This window comes from Peromyscus eremicus, chromosome 20 (genome assembly GCF_949786415.1).
Source record: "Peromyscus eremicus chromosome 20, PerEre_H2_v1, whole genome shotgun sequence".
In the NCBI taxonomy this organism is placed as follows: Eukaryota; Metazoa; Chordata; class Mammalia; order Rodentia; family Cricetidae; genus Peromyscus; species Peromyscus eremicus.
In genome coordinates, this window is record NC_081436.1 from 18,111,112 (window position 1) to 18,131,816 (window position 20,705).

The 20,705-nt window shown below is 51.6% G+C and overlaps 1 protein-coding gene across 1 annotated transcript in view; it reads right to left on the reverse strand.

Moving 5' to 3' along the window:
• Positions 1–1,207: 1,207 nt before the first annotated feature.
• Positions 1,208–20,705, reverse strand: part of Fbln1 (fibulin 1) — an 84,243-nt gene continuing 64,745 nt past the window's right edge. The window contains exon 17 of the mRNA XM_059247668.1: positions 1,208–1,861. Coding sequence (XP_059103651.1) covers positions 1,722–1,861 — 140 coding nt within the window. The 3' untranslated portion in view covers positions 1,208–1,721. The remainder of the gene's footprint in view (positions 1,862–20,705) is intronic.

Consider the following 20,705-nt stretch of genomic DNA (forward strand, 5'->3'; position numbering starts at 1 on the left):
GAGTTCCAATTTCCCTTCCCCACTGAGACGCTTCAGCATGAAGGAGACGTTCACATGTCCTCTGTGTATCCTGTCCCTGGACTGTCTAGTCCCACCAGGGTTATTTCCTAATCATCAGCTCAAGTTGCCTAGACATTATAAACCCTTGTGTCAGCAGGGCCGGGCACGGTTTGGACACAGCAGTGACCCAAATGACCTCAGGAACACTGTGGGTTCCCAGAGGCTGGGTCCATGTTCCTGAGAATTGAAATACCAAGTGGAATTGCCCAGACCTTCCAGCACTGGCGCCTCCAGGAAGACAAACATGGTTGTTGGCCCAGGTCTCAGTGAGGGTCAGGGCCCAGGACAAGAAGCACTACATGTGAGTGCCTGAGACAAGATCAGAGACCCAGTATAAAGGAGGAGCCTGGTGCCGAGGCCCGGCCCAACCCATCACTGATGCTGAGTGGTGTTGCTCACAGATACATTCAGCTGGCCTGGATCTGGTCTTACATGGAGCTCTGGGGGCAAGAGAAGCTTTGAAATGGCCTTAGGGGAGATTTGCAGTCCTCTCGCTCTTGGAAGATCTCTGAGCTAGCAGAAGTCCCATCTGGAGAGAGTCTGTAACTGGAAGTCTGTCAGGAAGAGCCAAAAGCTTATTTTCTCCCCGTGAGGAATGGTGGCTGGAGGGTACACAATGCAGCCACGCCTACAGACACATTGGGATACACCAATCACCCCCACAGACACATTGGGATACACTAATCACCCCCACAGACACAATGGGATACACCAGTCACCTCCACAGACACAATGGGATACACCAATCACCCCCACAGACACAATGGGATACACCAATCACCCCCACAGACACAATGGGATACACCAATCACCCCCACAGACACAATGGGATACACCAATCGCCCCCACAGACACATTGGGATACACTAATCACCCCCACAGACACAATGGGATACACCAGTCACCCCCCCCAGACACAATTGGATACACCAGTCACCCCCATAGATACATTGGAACACATCAGCCACCCCTGTGGATACACTGGAACACACCAGCAACCCTCATAGACACACAAGGCCACACCAGACACCCCCACAAACACACTGGGACACATCAGCCACCCTCAAGGACACACCAGGACACACACAAACCTTGAGGCTCACATATTTACCAAGGGGTCCTCCTTCTTTGAACAAAACTGCAATCCACCTCTTAAGTGCCCCGAGAGGCATGCTGTCAGCTGCTTCTGGGGAGAATTTATTGTACATTTATTTCTGTGCCCCTCTACAGCAGCCATCAACTGGAAACACACAGAGCCTGATTGGTTTAAAAAAAAAAAGTACCAAATGTCAACCCTCATTCAGTCTTGGTGAGAACTGGTCACCTTTCAGCTTTCAGATGGACTGAGGCTTTCAAACTTTTTCCTTGGTCCTTAACAAGGCCTGGCCCACACACAGGGAAAAGGAACAAGATTCAGCCTGTGCATTAAAAAAAAAGCAAGGATTCAACCACAGAGCTGAGCAGTTGGACTTCACGTTTAAACACCACAGTACATCAACTGGACGTACTGATGTGGCTCAGCTTAATTCACGTGGTCTTACAAATCAATATGAAACATCAAGAGATGCCCGAGGGATATAGACAGGCACCTGGCAGTCACTGGCAGCAAGGACTTGGCCAGGGGGAGGGGTGCACCCCTGGCTGTGCCGCAAACCAGCCCTTCAGAACCAGTACTCGGAGACGAAGATGTGCACGTTGACGACATTCCTGTGGGAGACCACACCCCCCAACACATAGTTCATCTCCAGCCTCAGGACGGCATAAAACGGGCCCACGATGGGCCGCACTTGGCGCACGACACCTAGGGAGAGAGCAGAAGGCATGTTGTTGGATGTCAGCAGGCACAGAGCAACTTGGGTATCTGAAGAAGGGGTTTCCTCGTGAATTTCCAGACTAGAGGGGTAGCCCCAGGCAGATGCTTGAATCGCCAGGATAACCATTCCCCTCCACCTGGTCACTCTGGGTTGTTTCCCATCACTAGGGACATGTGACAGTGAACTCACTACCTCCTTTCTGTCACACACAGCTTGGAATGTGTGGGAAGCAGTGAGTCTGGGCTTTGGGGATCAGCAGGTCTGGGCAGGGCCAGCTCTCCTGCCCTGGTGCAGCCTGGGTTTCCTGCTCTACCACCATTTGTCCGACAGGGTTTCAAAGGCCCTAGAAAAGACCTGGCATGGAGTTGAGGCCCAACATATCCTTCTCTCCTTCCCTCCTTCCCGCTTAAATCCTAGGTGGGACCACTGGGAAGGGGAAAAAAAAGAAGTAGTTCATCCCTGGGACAAGGTTACAAAGGATGAGTCCTCAACCCCCTTCTCCTGGAGGAGCAGTCCCAAGTTCCAACAGGTCCTTGGACCTCCTGCAACACATAGTCCAGATACCCCAGCACATCATCTGCCAACACTTGACCCACAGGGATTCAGGAATGGCCTCCCTCCAGATTGATTTACACACATGTACACACACACACACACACACACACACACACACACACACACACACACCTCCACAGGCACTGGGGCCCACGTATAGCATCCAGGATCACCAACAAAGCCCTGACTTCAAAGTTAGTGAAGAGTCCAGGGTTAAAATCAGGAAGTACTGTGCTCCAGGGAAAGACTTTGCATTATCCAACAGGGGCAAGGGTGGAGACAAGGAAGACTGTGGGAATCAAGGCAGGCTCCTCAGAGAAGGGATCCTTCCTGCAGAAGAAGCAATGTGAGCCAAGCCTATCGGTCCCTCCCAGTACCTCAGGCACACCACTGCAAAGAACAAGAGCTCTGATGTCCTTGTCCCACAGGGTCTGATATCAAGACTCAAAGCATATGAATGAAGGTCTACGCTTCTAAATGCTTAGCAACCAGCTCTCTGATTATATGCTGCTCTCAGAGCCAGTGTGAGCTCTGGCACACCTGTTTGGATGCCCTGTGAAAAGTCAGCACAGGAACAGCGAGATGGCTTAGCAGGGAAAAATGTTTGCTGCGGAAGTCCGACAACCTACGTTTGATCCCTGGAACCCACAATGGGAGGACAGAGTGGATTTTTGAAAGTTGTTCTCTGACCCCTGCATGGATGTTGTGGCACACATGCACATACACACATACACACACACACACACACAAACACACACGCAGATAATTAAAAAGTTTCAAAGTGAGCATACAGCGTGTGGCGTCACAACTATGTATGGAGAAACAGCCACCAGCTGATTCCAGGCTGGTTTCTGGAGATGAGACTGCCACAGGTTCAAGAACTGTGCAAGAGGCAGCCTGTCCCCAGGCCGTCGGTGTCCAGTGGGCAGCAGAGGCCTGAGAGAGAACTGAGGACCATGGTGGCTTCTGTCACTATGGCTAGCCATCAAGTTCATGCCCAGAAGGAAATGTTGGGCACAGCACCCTCCTTTCGCTATTCCGGGCCTCTGTTGCGGCAGCCATGGTGGAATTCTAGGCTTCTCCCTAAGCAAACCTGGTTTTAGCTTGGGAAGAGGGCAATGCAGACCTCCATAGGCAGTCAGCACCCCGTTCTCATTTCCACCATGGCCATAACATTGCATCCTTGTTCCTCTGAAGGCCTATAAACCAATACGGCTCCTGTCAAAAGCTTCACCCTTTGTCTGCCAATGGGCCCCAATACCCAGAGCACTCCTGTCACCCCTCCCTGGGCACTCCTGTCACCCCTCCCTGGGCTAGGTCTGCCTGTCAGGTTGGATGGGATCATAGTGCTGAGCCTATAATATTCCCAGCATGAATCCATGCATGACCCTGTTCCACTCCCTAGGTTCCAGGCCAACAGGGTGTCTACCAGCCACTGTGGCTTTAGCCGCCAGAGAGCAAGGGCTGTCCTTCTCACTCTGCCCATGGCTACGAAGCCGCTGCTCAAAGAAGAGCCTGAGAGGCCGATGAGGCCGTGACCCATTACAGTGGCATCATAAATGTCTGCAAGCTCAGCTCAGATCCTACTTCGTCACTACTAAGAAATATTTAAATATATTGTTACAGGGACTGGAGAGATGGCTCAGTGGTTAAGAATGCATACTGTTCTTGCAGAGGACTCAAGTTCAATTCCCAGCACCCATACTGCATGGCTCACAACAGCCTACAACTCCAGCTTCAGAGGAACCAAAGCCTCTTCAGAACTCCTGTATACATATCCACACACAGACTTATGCATCTACACCAAGTTTTTAAAATAAAAAAACATATTTATATAATACTGATATTTTATGTAATTTATATATTTTGTTCAAAATATAATTTAGATAAAGATACACTGTTGATTGTCTATAATGACATGTAAGATTTCAACACAGACATCATAAAATCTTATCTTTTTGTGGGAGTGGAGTTTGCAACAGAGTCTTCTGTAACCCAGGCTAGCTTCAAACAAAGTATGTAGTGGAGGATGACCCAAAGTTCCTGATCCTTTGGACACCACTTTTGAGGATTACAGGCATGTACCACCATGCCCAATTTGAATAAGCTTGTAAATGATAAGGACCATGTTCTATTTACATGTTGGCATAATATTTACATGTTGATCATACCATTACATTTACATGTTGACACGCATGTCAATCTATCTTATTTGAGTGAGCATTCCTGGATACTCATGGGACTCTTCACAGGGTCTACAGTTCAGATACACGGTCATGTCTGGGCATGTGATAGGTGCCTGACATCCAACTACAAAAGGATGTAAAGAGAGCTGGTGAGATGGCCAGGCGGGTAAAGCTCTTGCCATACAAGCTTGGTCATCTGAGTTTGATACCTGGAACCCATGGTAAAGTGGGGGAACAGACTCCTGAAAGCTGCCTTCTGTGCATCCACGTGTGTGCATGCATGCACGCACACTAAATAAAACACAATTTTAGAAAAGAATGTAGAGAATTCAGCAGTGGTTGTGGAGGGCGGGTCTGAGTCGGAAAAGATAAGAGAGAACTCACGCATGGGGCACAAGGATTGCGTGTGACCAACATGGGTTAGAGGGGTCGCTTAACTGCTCTGAGTTCCAATGTCCTTTGCTGTGGACAGAGATAAACCAGCAATCTTCAAAATCAGAAACTAAACACACTGGTGGCATAGGCCCGCAATCTCAACTACTTAGAGGTGAAAGCCAGAGATTCACATGTTCAAGGCCTCCTTGGGCTACAGTGTGTGTTCAAGGCCAACTTGGGAACTTAATAAGATCCTGCCTCAAAACAAAGTTTTAGGAAAATGTAGCTCAGTGGCAGAGCACTTCCCAGCAAGTGTGAAGGTTAGTCCCCAGCACCACACACACACACACACACACACACACACACACACACACACACACACCCCTCATTCAGGAAGGACAAATAATATTTCAATGAGATTTCTGTGCTCCAATGGGTAGAAAATGTTTGCCTCTAAACCCACCCTATGAGGAAATCCATGAAGGGTCATTTCTGTCATAGCTGAAAACTAGAACTCCATACAGTTGGCTAGTTGTTCGGTTTGTAAATGCCTCACAGTGGGACAAGGCACCAGGGCACACACTGCCTCAGGGAAAAGTGGACTTCAGGGCCTCCAGGTGCCAGGCCACATCCCTGACATGAGTCACTTTCAGAGCCTGCTCAGGATCTTTGCATACAGCGAGAAAGATGACTAAGGGTAGCCCATGATGCTGGCTGGTGTGGGTGCAGGCACAAGGAATGTGTTCCTTCCTGCTTGTCCAGAATCTTCTGGTTTTTGCCCCTTTGACCTGAAGTCTGGGTGGTACCTCAGAGGTACTAGCCACAGTCTCAATCAGCCCAGAGCTATCTTTCCACATTAGACCCCTCAGAGGGCCTGGCTACCATCCTTCCAGCCCAGGCACACATTCCTGCACCTCTGTTTCCAGAGAACAGTTTCCCTCCATCTCACTAGTTCAAGCATGACCTCTGCCCTCTTGCCCTCACCTTGACTGAAACCAGGCCACAGTGTTTCATGAAAGATGACATAAATAACCCAGCTGGTCCCCAGTGCCTGGCACTCAACAGATGCCAAGTAAATGGCTGTTTCAGATGCCAACTCTTTATTTATAGCTTCCTATAACCCATTATCCATCTGTGCACCTACTTACCCACCAGTCAGTTGATCTATCCAGGGCCTGTCCACCCATCCATCCATCCATCCATCCATCCATCCATCCATCCATCCATCCATCCATCCAATCCATTCATCCACCCATCTATCTACCCACCCACCCACCCATCCATCCATCCATCCATCCAGTGCCTATCCAACCATCCATCATCTACCCATCCATCGATCCATCCATCTATCCACCCACCCATCCATCTACCCATCCTTCCATGTATGCATCCATCTATCCCACTGACCCACTCATCCATTTATCTAATCCATCTACCTCATCCATTCCTCCAGCCATCCTTCCATCTACCCATCTATCTAACAGAGGTCAATCTACACAGAGAGAGTTGAGGAAGTTTCTACAGAGGTACTGATATTTAAATTGTTCCCAGAGGTACTGATATTTAAAGGGGCCCAGAGAGCAGGAAGGGCATGTGTTCTCAACTGTAATGCTCCACCTGCCCAGTTCAGAGGATGTTCCAGCTAGCCTCCTATCAGGGCAGAGACTGCACAGTGCCCATGCCTACTCCACCGTCCCCAGGGCTTGGGCTGGGACCTGGCAAGAGTTCAGCCACAACCACTGAGGGAGATGAAGGAGAGTGGGAGGAGAGGAAATCAGTTCTTGAGGCTACACGTTGAAGAGTGCATCACTGTCTGATCTTACAGGTAGCATTTCATTCTGTTTGTTTTCGAGACAGGGTTTCTCTGTGTAGCCCTGACTGTCCTGGAACTCACTCTAGACCAGGTTGGCCTCGATCTCAGAGATCCCCCTGCCTGCCTCCCAAGTGTTGGGATTAAAGGTGTGTACCATCACCACCCAGCTAGCATTTCACTCTGTATGATCTATCTAAAATTCCTGTAAACACTTTTTGAGAGCAAACAGTCTCTTCTTTTGTGGGACCCATAGGCTATTGTGGGCTGTGTCACCACCTGGGAGTCATGAGTTTGGCTTGTAAATTCTGGAGGCACTCTCTACGGTTTCTAACTCCTGTTTGGCTGAGTTCAGCTCCCTTCTGTCCCACGGTCCCATCACCTTCCCATGAGGTCCACTATGACCATTTTCTTTAACACTGTACTTCTCATTTCACGTGATTCTGTTCTGTACTTGCCCAGAGCATTTGCTTTCTTATAGCACTCTATGAAGGAGGCTAGGCTCTCCCATTGAAATGCTTTCCTGCAACGCACAGTGAGAGACCTTGGAGCTGCTAGCCCTAAATGGGATGTCTTTATCAACTCCCTCCCCTCAAGGATCTAGGTAAAAGAGGAGACAGAAAGACTGTGGTGGGTAACGCCAAGAAAACAGCGTCATCCAGACACAACAAGGATGATACACGTATGAATTCACAGAGACTGTGACAGCACACATGAGACCTGTACAGATGCAAAGCAGTCAAATTCTAGCATTGAGAGGGGGAGTGGCTATGAAGTCCCACTGCTAATCAAGAACCCATTTGCAACTGATACCTTCTGTGAAAGTGAAAAGCGGTTTTCTCCAATAGAATGTCACTGGGTTTATCAACTACACTCCAGGACAGGCTTCATGCTCAGGAGTAGCTGACCCACACAAAGCAGACTCTGTGTGTGTGTGTGTGTGTGTGTGTGTGTGTGTGTGTGTGTGTGTGTGCTTTTTGTTGTTGTTGTTATGGTTTGATTTTTTTTTTTAGAGACACACACACAAAAAAAGAACATGAAGTTGGTGGGGGAGAGACTCTGGGAGGAGTTGGGGAACAGGAAAGTATATGATCAAAATACATTGTTCAAAAATTCTTTTAATGAAAAAACAAACAAACAATAAATATTTGCCCTGCAAGCATTTAGGAGCTATGGAAGGCTTTGGCAAAGGGCGTCTTTGTTTGACTGACCAGTGTAGCAGCAAGTGGTCCACTTCCATCTAACCTGACACATGCCCATCCCATTGGGTGGGGTATTTCCACCTTTTCAACGGCTCTGGGAAAAAACCAAAGCGGGGCCGGGCAGGTGGTTCCCTGGTAAAGTACTTGCCTTGCAACCAGGAAGAGCTGAGTTAGGATCCTTAGCACCCACGGAAAAAGCCAGGTGTGGCGACACACATCTGTAACCTAGTAACGGCAAGATGAGGGGCAGACAGGCGGACCCCTGGAGCGCAATGGCCGCCAGCCTAGCCTACCTGCAAAGCGTGCACACACACACACACACACACACACACACACACACACACACACACACACACGGGGGTGTGTGTGTGTGTGTGTGTGTGTGTGTGCTGAGTTCAACAGCTTTAACCTTCCAAATCTTCATCTTAGGCATTTCTGCTCCAGGTCCCAGGCGCTGCTGGTATTCCTCCTCAACATGTCTGCACCTCTTAGAGATATAATTAAGCCTGTTTTTTTTTTTCCCCATTGAAAAAATGTAGCCCCCCTGGGGCAGTTCACCTTCATGTCTCAGCTCTGCTGTGTAACCTGAAGCTGATGTTCTGGGATCCTTGATGCTTGAACACAAAATACACAGGCCCGGTAGAGGAAGTCTGTCTCTTGGGGCTGGTAGTCCACACACTTAGCCCCAGAGCCCATTGACCTCCTTCCGTGCACTGTATTCAGTTGTCTATCAACTGTTTGAAAAGACATAAACTCGTCTGGGCTCTCCGTCCACCTGACTGGCTTTCAGACATTCTGTCCAGATATCTGGGTTCCTGGGCTGGCTCTGTGCTGGCCAGTTGTGTGACCTCATGCAAGGCCTCCTTCATGTGGTCTTCAGTTCAGCTTCTGACACGAAAGTGCTGTGACTCGAACTGACAGAGTGTAATGGAGTGGACAGGGCTGTCAGAGTTTTTCAGCGAACAAGATTATGAGTCCAGACATGGTGTGCAGAGCTAGAGCCATGGAGCAGACAGCGGCTTGAGCGGGAGAAAGGAGAGGTGACAGTCTGAAAGCTACATGTCACCACCATGCAGAGCATAAGAAACTATCACTACCTGAAGCCAGACTAGGGGTAGGGCGCATTTTCCTCCTCGCGATCAGTCTCCCCGCTGCAGAACAAAGCCAAGGCCCAGGGCAGTTTGTCTCAGCTAGTCCTGCATGCCTGGGTTGTGGGGCTCCTCTGTGCCTGATTTACTCAATGAATGGCTGCTGAATGCATGAACCACACTGTCAAGCACTGGGTGTAACTTAGAAAGTTGGAAAGTATCACCCACAAGCAGAAGTATTGGGAAATAATGACCAACAGCGCAGAGCATTGGCATTTCAGATGGGGGACCACCTAGGAGGAGACAGGGAAATGACAAAGAGTCGGGCTCACTGGCTCACCTCGGTGGCCACCATCCCCCACTCCCCAGCCCCAACATGTCAGACAGACACCTGGAAAGAAGCAGTCACCAGATCTCAGCGAACCTCCCAGGATCAGAACCACAGGCTGGGGCAGGCAGCCTGAGCCAAGGATGGAGGAAAAGTCAAGGAAGGAAAGCTGTGGGCTTAGGCTGAGCACTCCCACGCAGAACACCGGGACCAGAAGTGATGGGGACTTTGAGATGTTTGCAATACACATGTCCTGCTCATCTGTTTCATATTCGCCTTCTACACACAGTCAGGCATGCAACATGCTTCAGAACGTTACGGGTGAAGCAAGAGTTTCACCATGTGGGATACTCTTCCCATGGCCTTAGACACTCATCAAGTTTCAGCTTTTAGAGCATTTTGGATTGGGCGGAAGTAAGGAATGCTTGACTTGAATCTACACGGCCAGGGTGCAAAGGGGCTGGAAAAGAGGCCACAGGGCAAGGGTGGGGGAGACTCCATGTGACCATGCCGAATTTGGTCCCCACCACTGAGCTGTGAGGATGACCATTTATCCACGAGGAGGGAGGAGCCAAAAACAAAGCTGAGGGTAAGATGTCCTAAATTCCAGCTACCAGGGCCATGGATCCCAGTCCATGGCAGGACTGGTCTCAAAGCGTAGCTGTCTGTCACCTCACAGCATGACACAACACATGGATGCTTCCAGTGTATACTGACTCAAAAATACTCCTGGCCTGACTCAAAAATACTCCAGCAAGGAGCTGGGGAGATGGCTCAGGAGTTAAGAGCATTTGCTGCTCCTGCAGAGGAGTGGGATTTGGTTCCCAGAAGCCATATGGTGGCTCACAACCATCAATAACTCTAGTGCCAAGACATCTAACACCCTCTTCTGACCTCTGTTGACACCAAGCATACACACAGTGCACATACATGTAGGTAAGCAAAACACTCAACCACATAAAATAAATTAAATAATCCTTAAAAAAGAAAGACACCATTCAGCGAACTCGGCAGAAGTTTCTGGCATTCTAGAGCCATCGCACCAGGAATTAGGGCTGTGTCTGAACTCCCCACACCCAGTCTTTCCTGCCTGCCCGAGAAACCCCGTAATGGCCGGAAAGGAAGGAGGACAGGTGTCTAGGCTGCATATTTAAAATACCAAATGTCACTCAACATGTTTCAGCAAAACTCATCAGCCGTATTTTGGGATTATTATAAATGTACCCCGCCCCAAGTCTCCTGTGAGCAAAAGCAGATACATCAGGCAGACACCTGCAGGCAGCCAAGTGGAGGAGGAAAGCCCAGGGCACAGCTGCCCTGGGGAGAAACGAAGAGAAATGTGAAGAGATCCAGCTCGGGTCTACACCTCCCCGACCCATGTCTGGGACAGGGAAGAGCATTTTCGGCAGCACTCGGCCCCCATACAGCTCACACACTCCGTACTGCTGATGGTGGCTGGGAACAGTACTATCGTTTTCTGTGGTTTGTTGGGGTTGGAAATAAAGCCCAGGGTGGCTGAGTGAGTCGCTAAAGACCACACAGCCAGGAAGAGGCAATCCAAGACTCTAACCGGAACCCGGGCCGCTGTGTCTTCCCCTTTTGCTGCGTGGCTTTAACATAAGAAAGTAAAGGATAGTTTGGGCAATGTTCTGGCAAGATGTGCCATCCGAACGAATGAAGCTCCTACTTACACTGAGTCGGTTAAAAAGTTTAACTGTGACAGGGTGGGCAAGGCATTGTCTCCCCTTTTCCTGTGTCCCTGCCTTGACCCTAGCCTCACTTACCTATCTGCCGGGTCCTTCCAGCCCCAGCCCCATACACAACTATGTACAGATGGCCCCAAATGCACAATTTAAATCCCAGCATATGGGGCCCTAACCTATCCCCTCCTAAACCTCTCTCCTTCCTCTCTGGTGGTCCCTCTTCACACTTGACGTAATTGATTTAGAATCACCTAGGAGACTTGAGGAGCACATCTCTAGGTTTCCCAGAGGATGAACCGGGGTGGGGTAGGGCCATCCGTGGGACAGGGACCTAGACAGTATAAAAGGAGAAAAGGCAGCTGAGCACTGGCATCCCCTGCCCAGCCCTGCTTCCTAGCAGCCATGATGTGAGCTAACCTACCATGTCCCCTCTGTCATGGTGACCCCATATGGCCCTTGAGAACTTTGGGCTGAAAGGAACCCTCTTGTTTTTCTCGGGGATTTTGTCAAAACGACAAGAAAACTCTATTCCCAAGCCCTACCCGCGCCCCCAGAGCCAGGAACTTGGAGTGGTTCTCAGCTGACTCTGTGAGCCTTCCGGCCTCGGGGTCACCCATCACCAAAGTTCTCTTCTCACCAGAGTTCTCTCGTCCACACAGGCCCCTGAGCCAGGACCCATCCTTTCCACTCGGGCTTACAGCCCCTTCATCCTCACCTCCTAGAAGGTAAGTCCGATAGGGTCCTCTGGTGTTCTGGGCACCTGATGGGTGCAAGGGTCTGGTACCTCCTAGTAGGTGTTGGGGTGTGTGTGTGTGTGTGTGTGTGTGTGTGTGTGTGTGTGTGTGTAGACAAGTACATATGTGTGTATGGTCAAAACACAAAGAGGGGGGCAAAAGGAGCATCACACCAGTCACCCCCTCGTCATCGATGAGAAAGGCACACAAACCCTCACCTGCTGCAACTTGTTCCTGGACCCTCCCCCACCCCCACTGTTACGTTCTGGCTGCTGGTCCCAGGACTGTGGATCCAGGTCCTGGTGGCCCCTCCAATGAATCTGTCCTGGCTCCATGGAAACAGCTTTATTGAGGACACCAAGGCCTCAGTATTGCCAACAACAATGGTGACCCCTTGGTCCTCATCTAGCCTGATTCTCAGCGGTACAGCTTAGCAGCCCTGCCTGGGTCCCAGGCCCTTCCTGTCACTCTTGTCAACTATTCCTTGTCTCTGTGACCTGTGACTGTCTTGTCTCATATTCGGTCTTCGTCTTTCCTCTTCCCGTGCTAATGAGCTCATCTACTCTCCAGGCCCCAACCAGTATCTCTTCTGGAAAGATCCAGCCCATGATTCTAGCCACATCTCTGGGGGTGTTTGACAAGCCCCTTAAACTGAATGAAAGGCTCATAACCTTACACTCTCCCGTCACCATGTCACTACTTTGGCCACTGACAGCTTTTCAGAAGCAAATACCTGCCATCCAATGCAAGTCCCTATCTGGGCCATCAGCAAACATGGCCTGCCTTTCCAATCATATCCCCATCTGTCCACACCCCACCCTTCCTAATGGACCCCCAGGGTTAGAGCCACCATCAATCTTGGTCTCCTGGAGGATGGTGGCAGCCACCCTAGGAGGCACCTAGAGGATTCTCTCTGTCATCTTCCTGCATTGCTCAGTGGAAATCCACGGCAAAGGACTTCCCGTGGCTTCAGGATCCCAGCTCCATTCTTTCTCTGCTCTAGCTGCTGCTCAGCACAGTGAGCACGCCTGCCTTAGGGCTTTGTGTATGCTGTTCCCTCAGCCTCCAGGGCTCCTCCTCCAGCTCGCCCGAGCCTCAGTTCCTAAGCTTCTTGGGTCTTTGCCAGTATGCCCAGGACCTGGATTTGGAGTGGTACACCCTCCCTGCCCCCATGCCACCTCCCCTCCCTCACACTCCCTGAAGGGCCGGTCACCACTGGACTGTGTGTATCACACTGTTTGCTACTTGCCACGGGGATCCAAAGTGTACGACGCAGGGGCCACATCGGTCCCTCTGACTGCCTTGTTCCCGAAGAACGGCCTGAGGTGGGTTGTAAAAGATGAATAGAGGAAAAGGAGGTGAATGCCGTGGCTAAAGTCCAAGAGGGGAGAGAGGATGCTTTGGGTGTGAGCATGGCTGGGGTGGACACGACAGGCTGGAGGTGCTGGTGGGCAGCCCTGGGTGTATACAGCAGCCTGGAGCCTGGGCTTTTGGCTAGGCGCTGCTTAACTCCACAGTGATAAAAACAGACAGACTGTCCCTTCTGTTCTATCCTGGGGAGGGAGCAGATCTAGGCTACAGATAACTCTCTAGCCAGGCAGCTGGGAGACAACATTGACACGGGCTGTTTGCAGGGAGAGAACCACCCAGTGGGTCTCAGGTTCTGCCATGAGGAGTGGAGACTGAGCTCTTTCCCCACAGTAGGCAAGTACACTCCTCCAAAGGATGCTTCCTGTGCTCTGCAGTGCAGCCAGGCCAGGGTGTGACAAGGCGCGCGCGCGCGCGCGCGCGTGTGTGTGTGTGTGTGTGTGTGTGTGTGTGTGTGTGTGTATGTGTGTGTGTGTGTTTATGTGTGTGTGTGTGTGTGTGTGTGTGTGTGTGTGCTGTCTGGGAGCAGCTGCCGGGCAGGAGTCTGGTTAACAGCAGCCGTGAGTGCAGGAGGGGTCTGGTGCGCAGGGCAGTATCTCAGGGTTCCCAGCTCTCACATCTGACCTTGTTCAGAGACTGTACAAGAGTCCGATCCCTGAACTGTGCCCCCAGAGCCCATCTGCAGCCCTGTCTGCTGGCTCTTCTGTCATCCACCTATGGGTATCATGGGGTCTCACCCTGGGATGGGTAAGGGGAGCATACAGCTCCTTTGCCATCACTGGTCCTTTATACACTCTCACTGATGCTGTGAGAGACACCTGCGCAAGACCTATGCTTTTCATCTTTTCAGAAGGACACGCTGGCAGCTTACAGTCCCCGGGTACTTAGACACATGTCCACAGGGAACAACAAAGGACGACCTCTCCAGACACTTGACAGGCCAGTCTTCCAGTCTAATCTTTTTTGTTTGTTGTTTTTGTTCTCCAAGACAAGGTTTCTCTGTGTTACAACTCTGGCTGGCCTCGAACTCAGAGATCCACCTGCCTCTGCCTCCCGAGTGCTGGAATTAAAGGCGTGCACCACCACCACCCGGCTCTTCCGGTCTAATGGCAATGGTCACCACTGCCCAAGAGTGAGGCCGGTATCAGACTGCTTCATCCTTCTTAGGACCCGGACAGTTCCACCCACACAGTTTCAACTGCCCGGCTCTTGTAACTGGGTGATGGCATATTTGGTGCTTAGCTTGGATGGGGCATCCCATCATATCTGTTCCTCTTTTAGGGTGGTTGCTGCAGGGGCTGCTGGCCACCAGCTAGGCTAGGCTATGGGCCTATGGTTGGGTCCCAGAGCTGCCTTGTCAGGAAAGGCAACATTGCCATAATTGAGCAAGTGCTCGGGCCACAGCAGGGTTCCAAGGGTCACCTGGAGTCACCTAGGCAAGGGCAGGAGCTCCTGGCTGTTGCTTATGGCCCTTAAGCATCACTTTAGTAGGCTCCAAGCAGAGGTCACGCCCCCATTGAGATCCCCCACCCCCCCATGCCTGTGGGTTGAGGGGGTGTATGTCTCAGGAGTGGGAGGCCTTTGAGCTCTCTGTCTGTGAGCTTGTGGGGAGGGGTGGACCATCTCCTAGGGTGCTCTGAGAGTCCTTAGGCTGTCAGGTACATTTCATCTTTGCTCCATGGGGCCCCAACACAGGGAGCACAAAAAGTGTCTGTCCTTTCCTTACCCTTCTGTCTGGTCCCCTTGAGAGATGTGCTCCCCCCAGCCCCCGCCCCCGCCTGTACCTCCTGCCAGCCTCGTGGCCGTCAAGCCCTGGCCCATCCCAGACTGAGGAGGAGGAGGCTGGGCCTCTCACCGGGAAGCTAGTTGGCTGCTGGCCAGGGTGTGGCCCCGGGTGACAGGGCTGTGCCTCCCGGAGAAGAGAAGGCGCCTAATCCCTGGGATTTGCCGTGAAAGCCAGGACAGGGTCAATCACTCGTCACTGGGCAGGGATGGCTGTGCTGTTGTTTTAGGTGGAGTTTCTGAATGTCATTTGCAGTGCCCACTGATCCCCAGGCCAAACCTGCCAAATTGGATTTCAGGGCAGGGTCAGTCTCCCGTATTTAACCCCTTAGGAGGTGATGGTGTAGAGAGGCGGTTCAGATTCTTCTAGCTGGGCCAATGATGATGACGCGATGCCAGAGAGCCAAGGCAAGCAACACTTTAAGTCCTGACTGAGTTCAAAAACGGTGAACGAGGTCAGTGTCTTCATTCCCAAGCCCTTATTCTGGGGCCACTGTGCACAGCTGTACAGTTGTGTACTGCATCTAGACGAAGCTAGGAACGACATAACTAGGGTTTTGTAGCGTGCAACACGTTCGACTGCCCATGGTAGTCTTGGCACACACTACTCTCGCCCTCTTGAGATATGCAGCCAACTCCTGAAACACAAGTACCTTCTCAGCTATGGAAACGCAATGGGTGCATGCATGCTAGGGAAGCCGCCAGGCAGCACTCTGAAAGCAGGCGAGCGGCTCGCACATGCAGCTGCGTTCCCAGCCGTCAGTGCCTGGCCTGGCCCAGGGCAGAGTCCCACCTGTCCCGGCGGCATGAGTAAGATAATTCAAGACCGGCAGGACATGGGAGGCATGTCCTCCGTTTTGCTTTAAGCCAGGCCAGACTCACTGGCCCAGGCTATCGGACATGCCCGTTAAACAGTTCCCAGGCAGTGAAGTGAATTGGATGAACAGGCTTGCACTGTCCCATTAAACCACTTGTGTATTGCCACCTAAGGGTGCTCTGAGCTCTCACCAGAAAGGTCCAAACTGCTTCCCCCAGGGGCTCATTTGTCTTAACGGCCCATGCAGGCAGACTGCTCTAACCTCACGTTTAAATACACACCCCACCCTGATCCTTATGGTCCCACAGGGCAAGAACTACCATGTTGAGCTTCTGAGAAGGGAGGTTGTGTAATCAGCATGAGAAGCGCAGACCCCCAAATCAAGCCCAGCACGGCTTCTGATCAGGGCCTCTTGGAATCCATTGCAGATGACCCTAAAAAGGAGCATCCTAGCCCTTGGTATTTTTCCAATCGCATACTTCAGTTGATGAACCCTGTGCTCAGTGCACTCACAGATGAGACTTTAAAGGCTGGCTCAAAATGAAAAATACATCGGTGACTTTTAAGAGGGGGGTGTGACAGCAGGGAATAGTGGGTGCCTATAATCTTAGCACTTGGGAGGCTAAGGGAGGAGGGCTGTCATGAGTTCCAGGTCAGCCTTCAAAGCGAGATTCTATTTCAAAACAATAGCAATACATAAAAAGATGGGGCGTAGGAATGTTATATGAGGAGGTGGTGATACACTCATGCTCGGGTGATGTCAGAAACACGGAATACTTTTTTGTGTTAAAGATCAGCATCCGTTTTGAGTAGCGGCTAGATCATCTCTCACCAGCAGGGCTCAAATCCTTGGACACAGACTCCAGTTCTGTACTCCTCCCAAGTCTCAGTGTGGGCCACACAGGTGGGTCTCCTCTTAAGAGACACCTTCCTAGCCGTACAGTAGTGGCGCACGCCTTTAATCCCAGCACTCGGGAGGCAGAGCCAGGCAGATCTCTGTAGTTTGAGGCCAGCCTGGTCTACAGAGCAAGATCCAGGACAGGAACCAAAAACTACACAGAGAAACCCTGTCTAGAAAAATCAAGAGAGAGAGAGAGAGAGAGAGAGAGAGAGAGAGAGAGAGAGAGAGAGAGAGAGAGAGAGAGAACTTCCTAGAAGACAGACTGCATGTACTATGCAGGGAGGCCTCAGTGATAACCCTTTAGTCACAGACTGATATCATGGAGTTCATGCCTTTTTGTTCTACACCTACCAGCGGCAGCCACGGACCTCAGCAAAGCCTCTGGCCCAGACAGCTCTCTCACAGTACTCTTAGGTGAATGTGTGTGTCAGAGGCACTGCCCTGCTGCTGGTCCCACGAGACACCATCTCCTCTCTGGAGTCTGAGGAATCAACCGCACCTGCTCTGCACTGGGCTCAATTGTGCCGTCTCCCGCGTCCCACCATGAACCTGGATGGACCTCCAGCCCAGGTAGGCATTTCCAGCCACTCTCAGATCCTGGACTCACAGCACCCGAACCATCACTGTATTTCCGTAAGCCTCTATGTACCTGGCATGGGAAGGTCTCTCTCACATATCCCTTTCTGGGTCACACTGAAGGGACTGTGTAATCAGAGCATCTCTTTCCTAACCCAACACAGCAACAGTACCCAAGGCGAGCCAACCCATCTGTCAGTCCTTCTTACACTCCAACTTTCCCAGCGCGTGGGGCTTACCCAGCCACACCCATGCCTGGAGCTGAGGAGGCCACCCTTCTTCTCTAGGGGTACCTAGAAACTGTGCCCCAAAAGCCATCTAGTGGGTGAGGAGCTTGAGGACAACAGAAAACAAGACTTACAGCCCTGACTGTCAGCTGACCCGAAGACCCAGACAGGTACTTCCTATTTTTCCTCTGTAAATAGCCATGCCAGCCAGTCCAAATGGTTGTCCTCCTCAAGGCTGCATCTGGAACTAATGAAGGGGCTCAGTGCACACAGGCTGGGTGACAGAGCAGCACCAGCACCAGTGTCTCCAGAGAAAAACTTGGCAAAGTTTCCAAACCCTGTTCCTTCACCTAAGGTAGCTACGGCTAGGGACATGAGGCCTGACCCTGATGTTACACTCCTAAATGACATGCCTTCTGCAAGCCAGAGCAGGGAACCAATCATAAATCAAGCATCATGTGCATCTACACACTCAGCCTCCTCCCCATTATCCCCCATACACACCCACAGCTGCTCTTGGTCCCCTACATTGTATCCTGCGTGCACACACACTAAGTCAGACTTTGGGACTTGCCCAGAAATGAGCTTGAAATGCAGCGGTCACAGCGGCTTTTCCCCAGAGCTGTTTCCAGCTGGGAGGGTCCTGCTCAGCTTTCAAATAACCTCCCTGGATCATAAGTGATCCCAGGGGCCACCCGAGATCCCCCGCCCTGGAACTGCTCTGGTACTGGGGCTCTGGACGCCCGGTCTGCCAGTCCACGGGCAGATGGAGGCAGGAGGACATGACGCTGAGTGTCTTCACAAGCCCTGGTGTAGCACCTGCCAGAGCAGAGACACCTATCTGGGTACTAGCCAGGTGGAGAATTGGAATGGCTGCTCCAGAACCTTGTTCCACCCTGGTGAACCTCATCACTTGGTCACAGGGATCTGAGAAGGTCTTTATTCCTAAACGTCAGCTTGGACCCAGAATCCCATGACTGTTTAATCCAGACCTACCTGCTGCTGGCAGATACCAGTGGGATAGATATCACTGGGTACATACTAGCAAGAAATGGGCTTCAAGTGGCCTCATAAGAGTGGAGTGGGACAGCTCCGGGTCTGACGTGGTCCTCGAACACCTCCCAGCTACTCCTGCCAGCTGTGGTACCTCCTCTGAGAAGCCTGCCTTGTATGACCCACTGTCAACATCTGTACCATCACAGCTGTCATGTAGATAACTACTAGGTGATTTGTGAAGCTTCTAAGGGTCCTGTGGAGGATGATGGGGTGCAGGGTCAGGACGGCAATGCAAAGTTAGGCTGCACACTACCCCAAATCATATCAGCTGAGTGTTCTCAGCTCCTCTTGGCTGTGGTGAGGTTTTAGTAGAAATTTTGGCAAAGCTAAGCCTCATTCTAGACAGATTTTTTCCCACTTCCAGAAAAATAGAGTTGAAAAGCTGTGAGTGGTCAGGGTAGAGGGGAGGCCTGGGGCCCAGGTACCCACTAAATCCCAGATACCTGGGGACTCGGGCTGACAGTGAGTGGTCCCACACTTGTCACGGCTAGGGCTCCCCATTAGTCACTATTCAACTTCTCAAAGCATCCTGACTGCAGCCTGGGATCCACAGAGTGAAGTGTGAACCCAGAGCAGGGTAGGGAGGCTCTGTGGTGGCCCGAGCATGCCCCAGGCATTAAAGAGAGCATTTCTCCACAGGATGGAGAAGCATTCTTCATGTCTCACTGACAGCTGGAGAGAGAGGAATGCAAGGGGGCTTTGCAGAGGCATCAGCTCCGCCCTGGGCAGCATCTCCCTGATCCCCTAAGACCCAAGGACTACATTAGAGGAAGCCTGGCCCTTTCAGGCTTTTTTCTGCTCACTCAGGCACTTCATCGTCTTGTCATTTTCAAGGGCCTGAATGCCATGGCCACAGGGGCACAAAGGTTCATCTGCTGGTTATTCTTCTGAGACTTCTAAACCTGGAGAACTTTGTCTATGCCAGCACTGGCCATCTATGGGCTCTAGCTCTGGAGAAGCCTAGGATCATGCCAGTTCTGGTCTCCATTGCCAGATGGCCCTCTCCAGCCCTTGCTTCCCGTCCTTGAGTGGAGATAATTTCTCCATGTTCCAGGAACTGAATGCTAGTTTCTGGTGTATTGCAGGCTCACGGATCAGTGGGGCTCCTGCATACGCGAGGAGACTCTGTTTGGGCCTTGCCTCTCCAAGGAAGCCATCTGTAGGGAGTGCCCACATAGGTTATGGTCTAAACAGGCAGGTATTCAGCAAACCTGGTGAGCAGGCAGGTGCTCTTGCATGGTCATATACAGGTCCACGGCCCTTGCCAGGGACACAGGAGCCTCCTGAGTATGGAAGGGAGCAGCAGACGGCAGGCCCGCATAGCTCGGAGCCATGCTCCTGTTGATCGCCAAGCCTTAGGGTTACTGTTTAAGGCAGGGCCTTACGTGAGTACTGCACTGTTCAAAGTACGTCAGAAGACCCACCTGGCCCCGGGTTTTGCTGTTGCACAGTCTTACAAGGTCATTTGACTCTGTGCCCCAAGGGAGAGCTTCCTGTCCCGTTCCCAGCAGTCATGTTTGCAAGGACTGAACAAGAACGCGGGGGCGAGAGTGTGCAGCGGTGGCAAGAAGCCACGAGGGCTAAATCCCATTCCCAGGGTTGCTTCACGCAGGGCCGAAACTCAGGAGAAAATTCCATCCCCCAGTAGTCAGGTCTGGAGCCAGGCACAGGGTAGCTCCTCGGGGGACATCCCCAGGTACCCAGAGAAGAATTAGGCTACAGGCAACCTCAGGGAAAATGTCCCGAGCAGAGACCTGAGCCCAGAAGAGAATTCAGAGGGCAGAGAGCAACCACAAATGCAGCCTTGGTCCCCACTCCATGCAACCTGTCCCAGCAGGTGTCCTTCTCCACCTGGGAGGTGATGTGTGTACCAGATGGGACACCCTGCAAACTTATGAGGTGTGGAAAAGCCTGGGCCACTCAGGAGGCAGGGAGATGAGGCCAGGAATTCCCGAGAGCTGGGGGCCCAACCCCATGCCACCCAAGCCTAGGATTCCAAGGATCAGGGCACCCATGACCAAGCGCAGCGAAGGGAATGCTCATTCCCTGTGGCCTCCGCTGCATTCCATTCCCAGGACGCCCACTGTCTGAAGGTTACCTGTGGTCACTCGTCACCCACCTGG